This window comes from Anneissia japonica, unplaced genomic scaffold (genome assembly GCF_011630105.1).
Source record: "Anneissia japonica isolate Jap-2015-1 unplaced genomic scaffold, ASM1163010v1 scaffold1065_len1792383_cov172, whole genome shotgun sequence".
Classification (NCBI taxonomy): domain Eukaryota; kingdom Metazoa; phylum Echinodermata; class Crinoidea; order Comatulida; family Comatulidae; genus Anneissia; species Anneissia japonica.
The window spans coordinates 1,505,330-1,526,851 of record NW_022684135.1 but is presented as its reverse complement, the minus strand read 5'-3'; the positions used below and the strand labels follow the sequence as shown (position 1 = coordinate 1,526,851).

Here is a 21,522-nt window from a genome sequence, read left to right as displayed (position 1 = left end):
ACAATTCGTTGGGACATACCGTATATAAAGGAAAACAAAGGAAAACAAACACACAAAAACACCTCCACACACACACACACACACACCCACACACACATGTCGTAGTGCTCTCCAGAACGTAAACACTCCGCTCTCTGAATGTACGTAATACTATCACGTACGCACGTACTACTAATACGTGCGCACGTATTATTATCACGTATGTACGTATTACTATCACGTACCGGTACGTACGTATTATTAATACGTACGTACGTACATATTACTATCACGTACGTACGTGATAATTTTTTTTTTCTTTTGATTATCTGTGTCTTCGTATGAAACTTTACCAAGCTGTTGCGATGCTTCCATTCACGGAGTCCTTATGGTGTCACAGAACGCGACCGTATGATCCTAAGGTGCAGAACAAAACAACCGGACATCCAAGCAAATTATAGTCACACACATTTCAAATCTCTCAGGTTAATAACTATGCATGAAGCATTATATTAGGCCTATGTGCGGATTGCACTGTATAGGCCTAAGTAATACATGTATTAACGTACGGTATACACATAAAATGACATTTCAAAAATCCAAATACCTGGATATAAATATAATGACTACGGTAGGTAGGTTAATTAATTTTGTATGTGTATTAGTAAAACGCAATACCGTAAAACCTCGAATAGAAGCACAATGGGCTTAATCTCGAGAAGCCCATCTCGAATTGAAGCCCTTCTTTAGTTGCAAAATTAGCCTCGAAAAGAAGCCCATCAATAAACAGTACTTACACTGCACATAAATTATATATATATATTGTGTAACGTTTTATTCAAAAATTGAATACATTCTTCACAGGAAGAAAAGAGCTAAAACAACCTGATGACAAAGGATCGATCATTACAGTATTATTATTATTTTTTTTTTTTTAATAAATAAATAAATTATAAGAAACAAATGTAAATTAAACACACGCTTTGTTTATACAGAAGATGATTTAATGTCGTTTAATATACTTCATGATTTAGAATTGATGTGGCCCGATCCGTACATTGGGCAGATTGGGATTTTACTTTTACATTGTCATCATATGCCTACATTCGGCATATTAGGCTTTTCGTTTCAATCATTCCATTGATATCACAGGACTGCATTCGTCAGAATTAGGCTTTTCGTTTATCATTCCATTGAGATCCTGTCTACATTTGGAAGATTATGCTATTACATTGAGATCATAGGCCTAAATTCGGCATATTAGGCTTTTCGTTTCAATCGTTCCATTGATATCACAGGACTGCATTCGGCAGAATAAGGCTTTTCGTTTATCATTCCATTGAGATCCTGTCTACATTTGGCAGAATTAAGCTTTCCGTTTTTCATTCCATTGAGATCTTGCCTACATTTGGAAGATTATGCTATTACATTGAGATCATAGGCCTAAATTCGGCAGATTAGGCTTTCTGTTTATTATTATTGAGATCATGGGTCTACATTCGGTAGAAGAATCAGGCTTTTCGTTTATAATTACTACAAGCTGTTAAGTTGTACGAATATACGTTGGTGTTCTGGTTTGGCCTAAAACTACACAAACTACCTGTAGTAAAAAACCGCTTCTTGGTTATAAATGCACCTTATTAGAAAACGTGCTTTGGCGGCACAACCAGCCGCCCCGCTGCACGAAGGCCTATGCGGTAGGATTTGTATTACTCTTTATATTAAACAACAAATTACGCGTGATACCGATCGTTACTAGTAAATAGTCCTCAATACAACCAAGACACTCATCCAACAATTAAAGAGGAATGCATAACGATTTTTCGTAGTTTTTCTGACGAATGTTTAATGTTGGATAGGTTTCCAAATAAGATATGTTCATAATTACAGTTTAGAAAGGTTCGGTGATTCAGAAAGTTATCAACATTATGTTTTTGTCTGCAATGGGGGTTGTCTGAAATTATTTATGGCTTTAAAGAAAATCAATAAATAAGGCACAGCACCATATCAAGTCTTGCTTTGGTACAAAAATTAGTAACGAACAGAAGTCTGCAAAGTCATTTTGGTCTGCTTACAAACGTCAGCGTAACACACACATACACCCGCACACGAACGTAAGCACACACATACACATTCACAGACGATTGCATAGGTTCCTTGTTTAGAAATGTACCAATAACACAAATCATACGACTTAATTTGTTTTGTTTTAATACAGTGCAATATCATTTGAATATTTGTAACATCCAAATTCAACAGAGAAATATTACTTACATGACATATAGTAGGCCTATATAAAGTAATTTTGTTTACAGTACAGATGTCACACTTTTGCGCCAAACAACTCGCATAGAAATGCTGAACAAATTAAAAGTTAAATGCCAAATCAAAATACTAAGTGTATTTCCCCCCCCCCATCCTGACTTGTCAAAATTACACTATAAGGTAATTACGTTAGCCAGACATGACTCCTATTTAAACAATATTTTAACTGAATATAGTACCTTCACACGGAGAGAAAAAAGATAAGCTAAAAAAACAGAGTGATACAATTACAAACATTCATGCAGAGATCAATGTTCCCATTTAGGTATACCACTACTCTAAATCCGACCCACCTTTTTTTCATATATTCATTTCATTTTAAGTTATTTTTTTTATTTTTGGAAATTTTTTTTTAAATGATTTTTATTTTCTGAAATATAAGAGTGTGCTGATGTAGGATCCTTGAAACCCTGGATATATCAAATTTTCTTTGACAAAAAAACTGTTGTACACCCATATATAGTCATGATGTGCCTATATATGGTCATGATGTGATGTCATTATGACCAAATTTAGACATATCACATGTTTTTGATCAAATAAAATTTGGTAATCTGGACACAGGGCATTAACAAGCAGAACACATTATTTACACCCCTACAAGGAGACATACCAGAACTAATTGAAATCACAGCGTGGCCACTGTGACAAATGAAATTATACCACAGAATGCTGCGCTTCAATAGTGGATACACACATGGGATTTACGGCAGTTGGGTATACAGTACTTATGACATTCAAACTAACGTATTTGGTTAAAAATAGATTTAACATGTTCCCTGAACATCCCTTTCCTAATTGCCTTTTTAGGTGAGGTGAGAAAATTTAAAGAATATGCACCTCTAGATGCTCGGAAATGGTACTTTTTTTTTTTTTTGCAATTTAACGAAATTTACAATCAATTAATTATGCTACATTACGCTACGTTTTCCTGAAATTAAGTGTAGCATTAATGCTACATGCTACGGGGGTCCAAATTATGCCAAAATCCATAATTATGCTACAAATGGCCACTATGAATGATCACCAACACACCCTATAAGGGATGAAGTGGGAAGGCCGCATAAACTAGTGCATGGTGGGAAGTCAAGGACCCAGAATGGTAAACAAAGCACACACCAATAATACTGAAGCAAAGACGGTAAACTGTTGAGTGGAAATATTAATTTAAACAAAAAGTACGCCAAGCTATTTCTACAAAGTTGCAAACAATTCAAGATATTTTTTTTTTCACAATCCGTTAAAAAGCATTCTAAACATGCTTATGAACTGGCAAATTTAGTCTGGTAAAGCTTGGACATATTTACAAGCGACTATTTTTGAGATCACAAAATATAATCAATTTTGTATTAATATCATACTTATTTATAATCTGTAATTGTAAAGTCTACATCAAAAACCTTATAAATGCTATTCAAACTTATAACTGTTTTCCCTTCCCATTTATATAAATGGATCAAAGCTAAACTATAGGATTGATTAAACCTTTTCTGTTCTATGCAATAAACATACAATATATATATTGGTATTTATATAACATATCTAATATAATATTACATATATTGTATATCATATTATTTTACTTTCCTGTTGATAAATTTCTTAAAACAACTTAAAGGAGGAAAACATAAAAATATGAAAAAAATATATATATAAAATTAACATCAGTAATGTTAAATTCTACTTTAATTTAAAAAAAAAAAAAAATAAAAAAAAAAAAATGAATTTGTAACAGAAAAAGTTTTAAAATTAGCCATTACAAACTAGTTACATTAAACTTGAAAAAAAAAAGATCTTAAAATCAAAGATTTGGCAGCAGTATCCATGGTAACACACCTCACACACATGGCATTAAAATAAGGGGGTCAAACACCACTGCAGGTAAGTAAATTCAAGCAGAAACAAGAACACTAACCAATCACAGGAAACTTGAATACAGTACAGTTTAATGTGCTTGGAATTATTCGAAGGAAAACATGGCAAATGTAAGTATCCCTATTATGGGATAACACAATCTCCTCTCATAAACGGTTTTTGAATACTTTTCGATCGATATTTTTATGAGTCTGTGTAATGCGTCATTGGTGGAAATTCGTTTTCATCGTGGAGAGGTAGAGTGCCCTCACGTTGTATACCCTCCTCAACAGCCTCACTTAGAAGTTCATCTGTCTTCGGTCTTGTTGATTTTTCAGTAGCCTGAGCATAATCTACATATATGATTAAGATAATGATTAGATGGAAAATGTGGTGGAGAAACCCATAATGAAATTATTTGAAAACATTCAGGATAGTTATAAGGGTTAAAATTTTTATCTTAAAAAATGTTATTGTTGTCTGTCACCTCTATTGCTATACCGTGAAACCTTCAATAGAAGCCCTGGGATATTTTTTTTTCCCAACCTTTGGATGGGCTTCTTTTCAAGGCTACTTTTACTCAGTAAAAAGGAAGGCTTCTTTTCAAAATGTATGTTGTAAATTTTGGGAATTACTACTGTAAAACAATAGGGCCACTGTAAACTTTTTTTTTTCACCCATGAAATCCTGTTTAAAATAAACAAGAAAATCATTTTTTAATTATGACTTGTTAAAGTAGACTTGAATAGAAGTCCCTGATATCTTGAATAGAAGCCCATGGGCTTCTTTTTCAGGCTAATTTTAAAAAACTAAAGAGGGGTGGGGGGGTGAAGAGGTTGAACTCAAGATGGGCTTCTTCTGGGATTAAGCCTATTGGGCTTCTATTCGAAGGTTTTACAGCATTTTTATATTTTAGTAAGTACAGCATAGAGGCTTTCAACTGAAAGCAATTCATAACAAAAATAAATTAAATGATAAGATGATAATGATGATGATGATGATTTGATAATGGATGACAATGAAGATGATATGATAATGCTGATGGCGATGATGATGATGAAGAAGATAAAGATGATGATGATGATGTAGATAATGATGATGGTAATTATGATGACCTTGATGTTGATGATCATAATGATGGTGATGATAATGATGATGGTGATAATGAAGTAGATGATGACAATGATGACAACAATGATGATGATGACAATGATGATGATAATGCTGTTGATGATGATGGTTATGAAGATGATGATGGTGATTATAATAATAATAATGAATGACAAAGACATTGGTGGTAATGAAGACAGTGATGGTGGTAATCATGCTACTGGTGATGTGACAACAACAATGAATGATGAAGAAATCTGTACAATATTTACCCTGGTAACATAAAACATTACCAAGCTTATTATTTCAATCCTAAAGTGTTGTAAAATATAATTATTTTAATATCAAATATAATTTTTAGTCAATACACTCATACAAGAAGAAATGAGTCATGTTAATGGAATAGTGTTAAAGAGAATTTGATGAGGATAGTTGATATGTAAGAGTATGATTACAGGATACCATGATACAGAATTGAAGACCATTGAAATGTTGTGTACATGACCCAGAATCAGTAATGTAGGCCTATTGGCCGTGATGCAAAAAATGCAAGGGACAATGTTAAGTCAGTAATAAATTTTCATAATATTAAGTGCGAGTCAGGCATAAAGAACCATATCTGCCGATGCTGCTGTACCAACTTCTTCGCTTTAATCTTTATTCAATGTAATCCTAAACTACACCTGTTCCAAATTATATGTATTGGTGTAGGAAAGAGAGAGAATTTAGTTTTTCATTATAAATGGATTTGCTTGTGGGGTCAGGGGTCAAACCAAGCAAGGAGCAGAGTGCTTATAGTCAAACATTCTAGTTTTCCCACAAGATTGCAAGGAAATACATTTTTTGCCTGAAGACATTATCAAAAAAAAACTAGCTCAATTTATCAGTGGTGGACAAAAAAAATGGATTTTAGGGTCAAAGAAAATGTTTCATTTAGTTCCGAGAGCCACACACAAACTTAGATTTTTATTTGCTTGTGAAACTTCACGCAGGGATGTAGTTATGGTGGGCGGGCCAACCAGCCTTGAAATTTTCCACCCAGTCTAAAGCTAATTTCATGCCCTTCACCCACCCTTATTAACCCACTTTTCCATCCTTAAAATCCCCTCTTCTTATTTATAGTTTATTAATGTTATCACCTACCACCCCTTAAAGTGTCTATGACTCATCCTTAGTTTTCTACAGCTAAAACCCTGTTCATTCACTACTGTCATAGCTCTATGCTGAGTTTAAATACTGCATCTAAAGATGATCGGTGTAGAGCCAAAACAAAAAGGGACTTTCTAGCCAAAGGTCATATGTGAGCCACACAGAGTTTTTAATATATTTTTGCAGGCCACATGGAAATTTTTGTCAAGCCGCATTATGGCTGCGAGCTGCACCTTGTCCACATGGATTAGCAAACAAGCGTCTACAATTATTATTGAAGATCATATTGACAAGTCCTCTATCATTTTCATATATTGTGATAAGCTTCTAGTTAAGAATTATCCTTAATACTTGAGATATTTAAATTTAAGCCTAAGATAGATTCATTACATTTTTATGTATTTTATATTTGGTTTATTTATTATACTTTCCAATAAAACATCTGAAACAGAACGATTAGAGCAAACTGCCAAAGAATTATTCTAAATGTAAGGGTGGGTGAATATAAAAATGTATTTATTGCTACAAAAATTTTCTTCTTATGTAAATGGAATATGTATTTATGCCCACTAAACACAAGAATGTTAGTGACAATTTGTGCTGTCAAGTTTTAAGAAAACTGTTTTCTGCGTGTTTCCTAAAAGCTTACTGTACCTATATTTTGCTATGAGTTGACTTCTGGGTCGGAATTCAGGGGATCAGAGGTTATGGCGCTAAGACTGAATAGAGCTGTTAAAAAATATCAAAACCCACAGAAAACTTTCCTTGGTAAAACCAACAATCAAGAAGCAATTACACAGAAGCCAGGACACACATACAAACATGAAAGTACCCTCTGCTCAAAACAGACAGACAAAGCTTTTGCCCCACGAAAACAGCCTAGAATACAGTATACCGCAAATCCATGAATTAGCACTACCAATACTATTATTATTAATTTTTGTTATATTAACAGTCAAAATATTGTTCCTCTCAATGACTGCTGGTGTTGGATATACAGAGATGATACACCATAGCAAGCACGACACCGCGAGGGTCAAGGGTCGGAGGTTAAAATACATGCAGCCTACCGTTTGTGTCATGATTTACCTGTAGCCTTGGTAGTATGTGGTGAAGATTGTGTGTGTACATTAGAGGCAGCCGCTGCTGCAAAAGTACCTCGAGTTAGTGAAGGCCGCTCGGCCCACTCCTCTCCACCCGGGTTGCTCTCACCTTCGGCACCATCAGCGGGGGCTTCAGTATTCTCAGCACCATCAAGTCTAGCGAAAAATAATATAAGAATATTGAATTAAACAGTTTTTCTAAAAATCTGTCTGGCTAGATATAGCTACAAATCATTTTGAAGTACCGTACTTTTGTCAGCTGCCGTATGGCATATATAAAGTATTATAATGATAGCGAGATGGGAATTGAACCGGGGACCTAGATCTCCACGGTTCAGCGCACACACAGTGGCTACCACCAAATTAGGTGACTAAGCTAAGCTGCTTGGCCACTTACCTATGTTGCTTGAGTAAAGTACAGTCACCTCCATCAGTAGGATCTAGGTTGTAGATATACAAATAGCCATCAGCTGCTGCAATCAACACCCTTGGTTTGGATATCCTAGCAAAGAAAATTATTAAGATATTTTTTTATTCAACAGAGAGAAGTAGATCAAGAAAGTTAATTTTCTTATCTTCATTTCACTTACTTATTTGATTCATTTCATTTAATTTTTTTTTAAAATTAATAATAATGGTAAGGTATATAATTATTATCCTTGCAGTGAATTAACAGCTAATACCAGAATTCAAAATATAAAATATTATTTAATCATTGTTCCATCTCACAGCAGTATGCTATCTATTTTAATATTAATACAAGTAAATTTCAACAATTTTGTATAATCTCTTTATAGGATTTAAATATAACTTTGTTAATACGTATGTCAATCATTGACTAATGAATCCATTAGTTAACACAAATTGAATAGAATGATGGACATTTTTTAAATCCAAAATAAAGCCACCTTTTGTTTATTTTGCTATTTATCTATTTATCAATTATTTAATTGTATTGTATGGTTTAGGGGTGGGGATGAATTTATGTAGTTAAGAAACAGGGTCAAGCTTGATTAGAGAAATCTATTTCTTGGCTCTCAGTGTAATTCATGCCATGTTGTATCATGTATGTTTGCAATAAAGAAATGTTGTTACTTACGTGACTAGAGCACAAACATTTCTAATACCAGAGAAAGGTAGCTTAACTGTGGCAAATGCTCGGCCTTGTGAGAACACCTCAGTAACTTGTGAGGGCAAATACGTGGCAGAATTCATCAGTGCTTTCCCCAGGTACCCCATCCAAGTACTAGGCTCTTCCTGAGGTTTGCTACTAAAGTAAGAATATTTTTTAAAAATTTAAATAAAGATCATGTGATATACTTTAAAGACCATCGTTGAAGGGGTCTTTGAAAATCCATCGTGGAAGGGGATGTCCATCAGCGTCTTGGATCGGTGATGTTAAAAATGTTATAACACACCAAATGTATGGTGCAACTTGTTTGACACTAGATAGAAGAAGATGACGTGCTCTTGTGAAGGCCACAACAGCGCAAATCTGCGCCACATGCCCAGAGAGAGAGAGAAAGAGAGATTACTTTTTCCAACATATAGAGGGCAGTATACTGCTTTTTCTCTTCATGGTTGTACTCTTTAAATCTAACAAATAATATAATATACATATTCCCAACCAAAGCTAACCACACAAGTAGCCTGATACCGACATAATGTCAAAATATTGAATCCTGAAACGATGGCATGCATTTCGATATTTGGAGTATGTATTATACTATGTAATAGCCAGCATTGTTTTGAACAATTAAACTCAAGGTTGGGACCCAAGAATGCTGCCTGTGCACCATCCATTCATAAGCATGTTTAAAGTACAGTAATTATAAAATCTTCATTGCACACTAAATACCAACCTTTCTTTAGTCGTTTCCAGTTTGAAAATATGAACAGTTTCAGTGTTGCTGGACACACAGAGGAATGTTGATTCAGTATTGAATGCCAACGAACTAATGCTCACACACCTAACATGAAATCATAGAGCTATTAAACAACTAGAGTGCTGACAAGATGGCGAAGCAATGCAGAGCTATGTATGTGTACCATCCAAGATGGCAGTCGTAGTAAAGCGCCCCCTTCAGGCTTAGTATACATATTATTACCATAAATAAGCCCTCTGACTGACTATTATTTAATTAATTATAATGAGTAATAGTAATAACAAATTATTAAACATTCGTAGCCAAAATTAGGCCAAGTGGAGCATCTTATTCAAAAATAAAAAACCAAGGAATGAAAATTAAAATCGTGTACATTACACCCATACACTGCAATGCTTGAGTTTCAAACATAGGGGTAACTAGCTGTACTGAACTTTCTGTGTAAATTGAGGGCACAATTGTAAATGATGGTGCTTAAGCGAAATTTGATTGGCTAAATCTATGGCAGCCATCTTGGATGGTACACACACACAGCTCTGCGTAATTCGTACATCGAATACATTGCAGTTTAGCACTCTAGTATTCTTATTATATCTCTATGTATGAAATACATAATCAAACCAACATCCAATCAAATTTATATCACTTGCAAAATGGATACCCATAAAATCTAAACAACCCAATTATATTTACCTACATGAAGTCAAAAATTAATTGTTCAAGTTCTGGATGAAAACGTTTTTTTTTAACGAAAAACCCATGTAGCCACAATCTGAAGCAGCCTTGATTACGCGTGTATCACGGTAACTATGCAGCCATTTTGTTTTGTCGAGTATTTACCAGTTTTCTATTCAACTGATCGTCTTAATTTGACCAGTAAAATACGGCCTAAGCAATATAAACAGGGCCACCACAACCAGTTTCCCTTTTATCAGTTGTTATGTGTTATGTTTTTTTATATGTTCATTGAAAAAACATGATTTGAAATAATAACAAGAATAAAGTATAATGGTATTCATAATAACAATAATAATACAAAAAATTTATAAAAAAAAATAAATAAATAAAAGGCACAGTTAGGTTTACTTAATGATTGTTAAATTGGTGGCTAACAACCAGACTGATTAATTAATTTGTTTATATTTTAAATTTTATTTTTGAGTTTAACAGGAGCTTTCCAATATCTATTTTCTGTGTGTACAATTCTTTATGACAAGACTTATGGCTTACCGTTTTACACCTCGTCGGAATTCAAAAATTTTCTGGCCTTCAGGAATAGTAAACACACGAATAACGGTTCCCTTTGAAAAAATACGAAAGCAAAATAAATTAATGAACATTAAAGAAAGTTTCATAAAAAAACAAAATATTATAGCATTTGTTAAAATTATTAACAGATCTCTGCTCAGCGACGAAGGCGTATCCCATACTGGGGTTGGGGTGCTGGCTTGGGGTTCTTACTTCCTTGTTTTTCCAATTACATCTTTTCACTTGTTTTTGCGCATAGAGACCTTCGTATTTGGCACAGTATATATGCACAACCTCGAAATAATCTTGGTTATTAAAATTTTAATAAATCTTGATGAAAAAATACTATTAAAGATAAAAGAAAATATAATTTTCATTTCATTAATGTAACTTGTATGGAAGAAAAGAAGATATAAAACAAATATCATGAATTATTAAAATGTCTGATTCAAATTTTTCCAAAAATTCGCAGGCAAGTAGAACAATTTCTGTACTGTATTGTACTACAATCCTATTACTACTATATCCTATAACAACATTCATAAGCATTGACATTATAATTAGCATGGGGACCCTGAAACTGATGTTACTTGAGCGAGAAGTGTATTCCTGGAAGGAAATTAAGTACTTTCTTGTTGCTGTTCCAAAAAAAAAAAATCAACACATTTACATATGACTTAGTTTTTCTACAGCAGTCAAAAAAAGACCAGAAAATAATGTTTCTTTGGCAATCAAATATAGTTCATGTCTTAAGAGCTATTTATGTGGTGCACTTTTTAGCTACTATAGTGTTCTATAATTGGACTAATGATATGGGTCAAACTGTTTCATGGTATAGCATTCAAATAAATATTTACATAAAAAAGTATATATTGCAGAACAGAATCAGAATTACAGAGTTGTTAAATAGTAATCAAATACAAGAACACAGAAAAATCACAACATCAAACCAGCGGCAAAAAAAAAATTTACAGCAAATATTAATAATGATAATAATACTAATAATAATAATAATAATAAGAATAAGAATATTAATAACAATGACGGCAGCGACGAGGACGACAACAATAATACTGTATATAATAATGATAATGATAATAATAATACAGTACTCATAAAAGTAATCGCACAGAAGGTTTTCCTCTTTTATAACAGGTAATAATGAGGCAGACTCGAGTACACTAGCTTTCGCTGGTAGTCGATGCCAACTTCATCAGGTGCCTTGATAAAACTAACACTGCAACAAAACTGCCCAGCAACTGTTAAGTCATTTACTTTTAGATAAGAATAAAAAAACATTCTAGGAAAGTAAAGCAATACTTTACAAACCTTTTCTGATGCTGTTGCTAGTTTAGAGCCAGTTGAGTCAAAAGCGAGTGCAGCCAGACAGCTATCGTGAGCTGGGATCATGTTCACCGCTTGTAGGTTTACCGTGTCAAATATCTGTACCTCCCCTATATGGCTACTGCCAGGGTAGGCTAGGTAGCAATTATCATTGCTGATAGACAGGGCGCACAGTCCTTGCGGGTTGGGCGGGGTCTCTCGGATCGTGTGCAGAACCTTCATGTCACGGATATTGTGTATGTATAGACTCTCCTCCAGCGCAACGATAAGTCGCTAAACGAATCAAATGGAGAAAAAGATGAAAACTAATTACTTAGAAGATTAGAAGATGATTGTAGTATTCTTATCTTGTATGTGCAAACGTCAACAAATTAATTATTATCAGAGATCCCTTTCACACAGACAAACACACACCACACACCACACACACACACACACACATACAAAGTTTACACAAACTAAATCTTAATATGAGGCTTATAAGGTGTGAAGTTTTTTTGTTCGTAAGAAAAAAATCACTACTAAATTGACAGAAATTGAACCCAGGACCCTGGGATTGGAGGGCAATCATCTTAACCACCAAGCTGTTCATTCCAAGAATATCAGAAAAAAACTTGTGGTTTTAAACGAATCAAATCATAGGTCAGAAGGGTCTGAAACTAACCACAAATGCATAAAATAAAATTCTTACCCAAACTTATATATTTCTATCTACTAATTCAAGTATACTTAAGAAACTATACAGTATCTCATCTATATTATATTGTTGTGACAATAAAGTTTTAGTAGATCTACTTCATTTGACTGTCAGTGTTATTTTTCTTTGTTGTATGGTTAACACAGCACTCATTGTACGCCAGTGTTTTAGAAAAGCATATGTTACGCATGAATAAATATTGGCAGATCAAGTCAAATTTAATATTCACACCAGCTGATCTGATTGTAACATAGCATTTTAGACACAATAATCCAATGTCTACTATCAACAAGAAGTGAGAGGATTATGTTATAATGCTAAATGACATATACAGACTCTTTTCAATTGGCAGATTCAGGAGCGGAAGACTGCAAAACCACAGATTTTATACATTGTAAGTGCAAAACGTGTTCATCTGGCGTTAATTATTCTTGAAATTCCATTCTGATTTTGTATGCTATTTTATGCAGAAGTTACCATATACCATATTTTTACTAGCATGTCAATTACTGATTGTTTTATGAGAGTAGACTGTACACAAGAAAGTATAATACATACTCCAAGTATTGAAATACACGACATCGTGTTGGGATTCAATATTTCGACATTAATTATGTCATCATCAGGAATGATGATGTACACTACCACATGTTTATCTAGAGTTAATTTATCCCTGGATTTCTGTTTGGTTTTGCATGAATTTTTTGAATTCAGAAGATGTACAGTGAATTGTGGACTTGAATTTGAAATTGATGCACCATTATAATTTTTTTTTTTAATAGCTAATTGAACTAAAGCATTGATTGGGCCTCTATATAGTGAAAACAATATCGTCATTCAGAACATGCTAAAATAATGATGGACTTTTAATGGATTGTTTAAATATCAACAAGAAAAATAATTAAAACTTTCTATTATGTGTATTATAAAGCACAAAATCCTAAGTCCCTGTGCCCACTCTTTATGCTACACTGGTCATTAACCAATCAACAGTGGGCAATTGCTTTGCGGTATATCATGCAGCACAGTCTAATTTCGTTCTTAAACTAGAGCATCATTCCATTCCATACAGTACACACCTCCACTCTGTCCTTGAACCAAATAATAAGGACCTTTTCATTGTATTAGTGCAGAAGCAGAGGCAGCTGTGAAAATTCCCCTCTTGATTCAAACCCTGCCAAACATTTTGGAACCCTGTTGGCAAAATTTCTGGATTCACCGCTGCAAGGGTAAGATATAGTTTAACGTAATGATGTTACTTAAACTGGGCATTCACTGCACCGAATGGGCGTCTGCAAACACAATTCTATGGAGAACCCAACACCACGACACGCACGTAATGGATCGTTTTTAACGACAATCCATTCATGTTGCCACTGACAACCGACGCAGCTTAATATTCATCTACGGGAACGTTGAGTTTCTCTTTGTCATCCGAACCCTCTCTTCCCGCCTTTAAGTATAAACTTACCATTCGGTTGAGCTTTACAGCCAGGATAGTGTTGGAGTAACTGTAGTTGCATATTTCCGTACCTTTCTTGAAATGACACACCTTCAGCTTACGCGGAGATGACAAGCTAACGATCGCAACGAGACTGCTGGAGAACAGTCGTTCAACAATGCAGATATCCTCATTGTCTAATTATTAAAATAAAAAAATTTAAACTTGAGACATGCACATAGATGTAAACAAAAAACTTGAACATAACTGAATGCATTTATGACATTTGTATAATTATAACTGAATAGATACATAAATAGCATTTGCAACAGACAATGGAATCAGAAAACAGATATGGATGAAATTTAATGAAAAGAAAAACCATAATGATAATAATTATTAATAAATTAATGCTTATATTTTTTTCACACTAAATTTTAGAGCAAAATAAAAAAAAGATTCTGATCTACCAAAGTAGAATTACATAGAGCAGTAAGATGTTATTTCAGCAAATTGTGAATTGAAATGTTCCAAAATGTATTTTAAGATGATAATAATTTTTTTTTTAAACTAGTAAGAGGCAAAATTAAATGATGACAATTTAAGTAAAGGAAAGTCTGTAATTTAAAAAAAATGAATTACAAGGTGAAAGCATTTTTGTGATGATTAAACAAAGTTCAATGTCAATTATTATAGTGACTGATGATTCTTATGTAAAGTTATTACATCATTGCTATTTTTGGAAATGACCTAATTTGCAAATTGTGTATTTAAAAAATGTTAAAAGTTAACAAGAACTACTGTAATACTGAATAATAATAATACAGAAAAGTAGTGTCAATACAAAATGCTATGTTTTTTTGCAATTGACAATACTGTACTTTGATTGTCTAATTGCTAGAGTTGTATCGTTATAGAAGAATATCATGCCAAATTACTGTATAAATAAGATAAGATAAGATAAACATTATTGTCATGACAAGAAAACAAGTTGTACATCACGCAGATGAGCAGTGATTCTTTGACTGCCTTGCACTCAATACTATAAATAATTTAATGACCAACCATAAATATGTAAATACTTCTGTTTATAAAACAAAATTATCATCATTTTAAATAATATTATCATTATCATTGTTCTTATATTTTAATATAGTTTGACATTAAAGTTTTCACTATACACCTTTATTATATCATTATCATATTAATTATTAAATACTCTAAATCCATATTTAGTTGAAAAAAAACTGAATGAACTCTCAGTAACAACTGAAAACAATGCTAACTGTATGTGATTATAACATAGAGGGTGCTATATAATTTTAGAGGGTACTAATAATAATAATAACAATAATAATAATAATAATAATAATAATAATAATAATAATAATAATAATAATAATAATCGGAGTAGGCTTGTTCCACCACCACAACCATAGACGAGCGTGCCGTTCAAACCTGCGCCGATATTATGGCTGTAGGTTGCAGCGTCCCTGCTAAACGCTCGGCCATTCAACATCTATGTTTGAATGATTTTCTTTCATGCGTGGGAGTCCACAAAATGGTAACTCTGTAATATTTTGGATCAATGATGTGTTACAGTCAAGAGAGGTTCCAATGGCTTATCTTAATCAATTTTATAATATTTATAGACAGAGTCTACTAATTTGTAGAAAATACATAATGTTTTTCTACCCAACAATTTTTGGTTTTTTTGACCTGGTGCCACCCCTAACAGTCAACTTAGTGGGATTTTGAATATTAATGCAAAGAATTGTTAAACCTAAAGTGAATAATACATTAAAAATAGATTAAGTAGAGTATGTCTCGTGCAATACAGACAGGAAATCATTGGGTATAACACAGCTCATTTTACACAATACAATTGTTATCATCATCAATATACTAGTTGTACTGAAGCACTAAAGAATATTGTATAATAATGTATAATGTAGCACTATAGAAACACTGATACAAATTAGAATAATAATAAATTGTAATATCATACATAATGTATTCTTCAATTACTATATAAATATTTATTACTTTTGACTCCAACACCTGTGAATATTATATTAACTATACATATTACTACACAATATTTTACTACAGTACACTACCATTTGAAATAAATTTATACTGACACCAATTAATCTTAATTAGTATCATTATTTAAGAATTGTTATATTGTTCTTGTGATCATATGTAATTTATTTTAATACATGGATTGCCAACCATTTCCTGTACATTTGTTTTTGTAAAGATTAACATGTTTTGTATTTTATATTATTTTCTATGTTTTTGTTTTCCTTCTCACAGGGAATGACATTGGTTGTAATCATTTGAATACTACAATTAGAGCGATCAAATAAACCACATTATGCGTGACAAAAAATCTACTGATCACTGATGAAAATTCTGCTTTCAAATAAAAATTTAAATCAGGGGTTACAAGTCTTCTGCAAGTCGCGGGAATCTTCCAGAAATCGGGAAGGCCTCCCGCACTCCGAGGAGCAATCAAATATCTCCCGAAAAATAACTAATCTTCCTGTTTTTAATATAGTGTATTATCAGTTTTCTCCCGAAAGTCAGTACCGATGAGCATCACCATTCTTGGCAAAATAAAATTTGATGCGATAAAGAAAGCTAATTTAAATAGATCTCCTGGAATTGGAAGTGGCTTCTTCCAATTTGCGACCACTGAAAAATTGTAAATTTTCTTACCACCACTAGAAGGACCCCACTGGAAATAAATCCAATCTAATCTTTTTTAAACTTTCGTGGGTTATTGTTGGTGTTTACACTAAGTAAATCCATCCATCCTTACCAACAATCTAATAATTATATTGACATTGTGTTAAATTTCATCCTTTATTCTCATTTTCCTTTAAAAATAATTCAGTTAATTACCATTTTCATAGATCGGTTCGAGTTTGTCAACAGAATTAAGTGAGAATAACCGGTAACCTGTTTCAGTGCCAACTGCCAAGGACCTACAGTATAAAAAAAAACAAAAGGAATATTACAGGACAAAAGATCATCTATAATGTACTACAGAAGTTTGATAAATAGCATACAAACAAATTATAAAAATTTCAGCACCAAGGTAAAGTAGTGTTCGAAAGTGATGACAGCATTCATATCTGTAAAGAAGCTACAATTTCCATGTTTTGCCTAGGCCTACTAAGAGTTTATTCTTAGTTGGAAAATCAATCCTTGTTACAACCTCCTTTGTTTTGTTTTGTTTACTCAATGATCACCTTAGTGGCTTTAAAATCATTTTAAACAAAACAACAACAAAAAAACACGAATGGCATTTTCACTGTCAGTGGTTCAGATCACAGAAGAGAAGCATCTGGGATAAAAATAAATTTGCGACAAAAAGAAAAAGAAAAAAGGGTACCTAAAGTTTAAGGTCAACATTGTTTACACTGCACCACACTCAGGTCATTACTATACTGTATTCCATCAGCAGCCCCAGCTAGCCTATGCCTATGGGCTAGATTTAGGCCTAGTTAGCAGCAGGGATAGGCTAGCCTACACATTACCTAGCTAGGCGGAGGTTGCGAACTTACGTGCAATCTTGATTAAACGTAGCAAATAATAAAGGCGAATCTGGCTGTCTACGACCTAGGCTTGCGAGATTCATTTGTCTGCTCTAACTCTCCTCAAGTACAGTAACGGCAAAACTTCGCCAAGATAACATCAGAAAGGGGAGAGTTATGCAGTTTATTCTTTTCAATTTGGGGTACAATACGCAATTCCCTGCAGCTGACTATTGTTTACCAAAAATCCTCTTATTTTGATGGCGCAACAAAAGGTTAGTATATATAGCGCCCTCTATAATCAGTAATCATCAAGATTTGATCTCAAGATATTATTAGTAGGTCCATGATCTTATTATGTAATCACCAAAGGCAGACCTAATTACCTTGTCCCATAAAAGTTTTGTAAAGCCAGTTATTTTTTAACATTAACAAAATAACTTATGAGCAAACCATGATTTCTCTAATAACAGCAGTCTGTAAAAAGACACTTTACCGTATGGAAATCGGATGCACAGTTACCTTATTTGGATGGATCTACCGGAGTATGGAGACGTGAAGCTAGCTTATGTGTCCCTCTTGACATTCGGTGCATACGGGTTAAACTTAAGGGGGTTGTTAGACCAGTGTTTTTGTAGACGGTTTTTGAATTGTTTAATTGTAAGAGAGTCCACAATTGAGTTTGGTAAAGCGTATTGTGTCAAGAAGCTCTAATAAGGGTACTCAATTGCAAAATGACAAATGATAACAAAATTAATTGGATTGAAGTGTGACGTAAGGAGAAAAACAGGCATTCAATCGATCGATCGGGGGAACAGGGGACTATGGGCTTTAATTAAAATGAAGATCACAACCCCCATAGAAGTTTTATGTATGCAATCTTGTGCCAGGAACTAGCGATGTCAAAGATTACCATGTGTGAATTTGAAGCTGAAACGTTATAATTGCTCTTCTTTTTTTTGTCTCTGTTGATCAGAAGCTCAGTGAACGGATATGGAAGGCGGACTATCATGGCCAGAAGTGCCATCATTATAAAGTATTTTGAATCAAGAAATACTTATCAAATTTGTATCTCTACCATCCAGTATGAGTTACCCTGTTAATGTCTTATAATAATCATATTTTCTGCAATTGTTGTAGGTTGGATTTGAAGGTGCTTTACTGACTAATAAACACACTTACATAATAATGGAATACGTTCCGGGTGGAGATCTTTTGGACTACATTAACAACAAAGGTTTGTTAGAGTTAAAGTAAATTATCTATTTTAAAAAACACCCTCAAAAGTATATAAAAAAAACTCTTAAAAGTATGTCTGTTAGGCATTTCTACAATTATTATGATAGCATTTTAACACTCTAACAACAATTTGTTACAAGTGCTGCTCTAAAATAAATGTCTCTCCTGATAAGCGCATTGCATACAATGTCATCATGTCAGTGCGTACTACTACCCCTCTACAACCACTACTACCACCTCATATACATAAGAAAATATTGCGGTGGTTCTTCATCTGTATAGAATGCAGTATCTAAACAAAGGTGTGTTTTCCATATTGCTATTCTTGACAAGAAATTATACTCTGTTGTTATACCATATTTTCACGACTTTCGTTTACTGCATACAGGTCATTTATCTGAATGCGAGTCGCGCCGGATATTTCACCAACTGCTAGATGTGATGACGTATTTACATAATTTGGACGTTGTACACAGGGACATTAAATGTGAGAATATTCTTATGGATCGACAAAACAACATCAAGTTAGCGGGTAAGATATGTTGTAATCGATATTGAGAAATGTAAAGATAACAAGATATAGTATAGCTGTCGTTATTGCTGTCCATTGCTGCTGTTTTTACTACTTTTGTCAGTGGCGTATCCCGGAATTTGAAAAGGGTCGGGTGGTAGGGGGTGGTGCCGAATTGAAATATTACATCATCTGCAAAGTGCAAAAACTAGGCACGGAGGGTATATCGATGGCTATGACTACATCATAAATTATTTACCGTCTAAAATACGGTACATACTTTGTCATTAACTTTTTCAAATTTTAAAAAAGTGGGTGCTTACGCCACTGATTGTACTGTTGCTGCTGATGCTGCTGTTGCTTCTTTTGCTGTTGTTTTTGCTGCTTTTACTGCTGCTGCTTAGTTTATTTTAGTTGTTGTATAATGTTACTGCTACTGACGTTGTTGCTTCTGATATCGTTACTCTTTATTATTGCTTTAAGATCTTGGGTTTGCGACCTTCTGCGATCGTAGTAATTTCCTGAAAACAGCGTGTGGATCGTATGTATATACTGCACCTGAGATTCACGAAGGTGGTTCTTATGATGGCAAGATGGCCGATATTTGGAGCATGGGTAAGTTCCGAGATCATGTCTTTGCTAAGTCAATATATTGTCAATGGTGAACGGGGATAGAACAGAGGATGGTATGGTTACACATCAACTACAACGTAGAAGAATGTTCAGTTATTATCCGAACTAATTTCTACAAATACGGGACATGTCAATGGACATCATATAACAAAGCTGTGTAGACAAATAAAAAAATCAAATTTCCGCGAGATCAAGAAAGCTAGAAAATATGGGGTTTATGCCAGTGATGTAGCTTTCAAAATTATTCCGAGATGTACTGTATGATTGACTGAATGCATGCTAACTGGTATTGAGATTGTAAATGCTCAACTACCTACTGTACACTGGAATATCATAAAAAAACTTGTGTTTTTCCATATTGTTCAGGGGCGGATCCAGAGATGTCCAAAAGGAGGTGGGGCGGGGGCGGAAGTTGGGCCGACGAGACAACACCATCCTAGGGGGTCCGGGGACATTCCCTCTCGAAATTTGTGTTCTGCATGCCCGAAAATAACATTTGAGGCATTCTGGACTATCTTTTTTTTTTAATCTCCCAAAAATCCACCCCTGCTGTTTATTTGTACATCTTGCTTTAAGGTGTTGTCCTGTACGCTATGTTATGCGGACGATTGCCCTTTCGTGATGACGACTTCAACATTTTGATGGCGTCCTTCAGGAAAAGAGAGAAACTTCATTTCCATAAGAAAGTTTCTAAAGGTAACGAAATGTTCTTTTATTGATAAAAATTTATTCGCTTTCATCTTCTATAACGTAGCCGAAACCTACTTTGAAAACATGTGTCTTACTTCGGCGGATGATGTCGAAGTTGCCGCATGAAGTTAGCAGCATTCTCACTTTGTGCAATGCACATGCGTAATTGTTTAATAAAACCTTTTTTACGTCCGTCGAGAACAAAGATCTTGGATTTACCATACTTAAACGGAAGTACATGGTGAGCGGATCTATTAGGATGTATGTTAAGTAATTAGATTTGTACGTGGTACATTGAAACAATTACATTTTCACTATGTTTTTTCAATCTGCAAATCTCCAACCAATTTCTTTTTATATTATTTATTGTATGAATTGCACCAAGTTGCAAATGATACTATAATTTTTTTTAGTTAACTGATATTACAGTACTCTAATATTTTTTATTGTGATCAAAAGTTTAAACTTTCGTTACATTATCATTATGTTTGTTGCAGACTGTCGAGCTTTTGTGAGATCAATGATTTGTTTAGATTGGGAGAACCGCGCCACAGTTGATGATCTGAAGCATTCCGATTGGTTGAATCGACCAATAGACACCTCAACCGCCGACTTTGGTACACCTTGCTCATCCGAAGCTTTCATTGGTGAAGACATACATACTTTACTTATACTTACCTATTTGCATAAAATAAGTCAATTTTAAGAAAATGGGTCCACATTATTGGAATTTACACGTAAAGTGGGTCCACCCCGATATTGTCCCGC

General features: G+C 33.9%; 2 protein-coding genes across 4 annotated transcripts in view; one reads left to right on the top strand and one right to left on the bottom strand.

Annotated features, from left to right (window-relative positions):
• Positions 1 to 2,167: 2,167 nt before the first annotated feature.
• On the bottom strand, positions 2,168 to 17,942 carry LOC117104069 (WD repeat domain phosphoinositide-interacting protein 2-like). Of its 3 annotated transcripts, none has more exons than XM_033244731.1 (10): positions 17,712 to 17,942; positions 17,047 to 17,129; positions 14,167 to 14,333; positions 11,984 to 12,271; positions 10,637 to 10,707; positions 9,383 to 9,490; positions 8,620 to 8,790; positions 7,918 to 8,022; positions 7,507 to 7,676; positions 2,168 to 4,511 (listed from the first exon to the last, which is right to left on the bottom strand). In XM_033244731.1, the coding sequence occupies exons 1-10, from the start codon at positions 17,783 to 17,785 to the stop codon at positions 4,363 to 4,365; spliced, it is 1,386 nt and encodes a 461-aa protein (XP_033100622.1). In that variant the 5' UTR covers positions 17,786 to 17,942; the 3' UTR covers positions 2,168 to 4,362. The 3 variants fall into 3 exon arrangements, with proteins under 3 accessions (XP_033100622.1, XP_033100633.1, XP_033100629.1); XM_033244742.1 differs by having other exon boundaries at positions 7,576 to 7,676; XM_033244738.1 differs by having other exon boundaries at positions 8,620 to 8,787.
• LOC117103680 (testis-specific serine/threonine-protein kinase 5-like) overlaps positions 17,942 to 21,522 on the top strand; it is an 8,214-nt gene continuing 4,633 nt past the window's right edge. Inside the window, exons 1-6 of the mRNA XM_033244281.1 lie at positions 17,942 to 17,956; positions 18,822 to 18,918; positions 19,309 to 19,452; positions 19,915 to 20,046; positions 20,641 to 20,760; positions 21,252 to 21,401. Of these exons, the coding sequence (XP_033100172.1) occupies positions 17,942 to 17,956; positions 18,822 to 18,918; positions 19,309 to 19,452; positions 19,915 to 20,046; positions 20,641 to 20,760; positions 21,252 to 21,401 (658 nt within the window). The remainder of the gene's footprint in view (positions 17,957 to 18,821; positions 18,919 to 19,308; positions 19,453 to 19,914; positions 20,047 to 20,640; positions 20,761 to 21,251; positions 21,402 to 21,522) is intronic.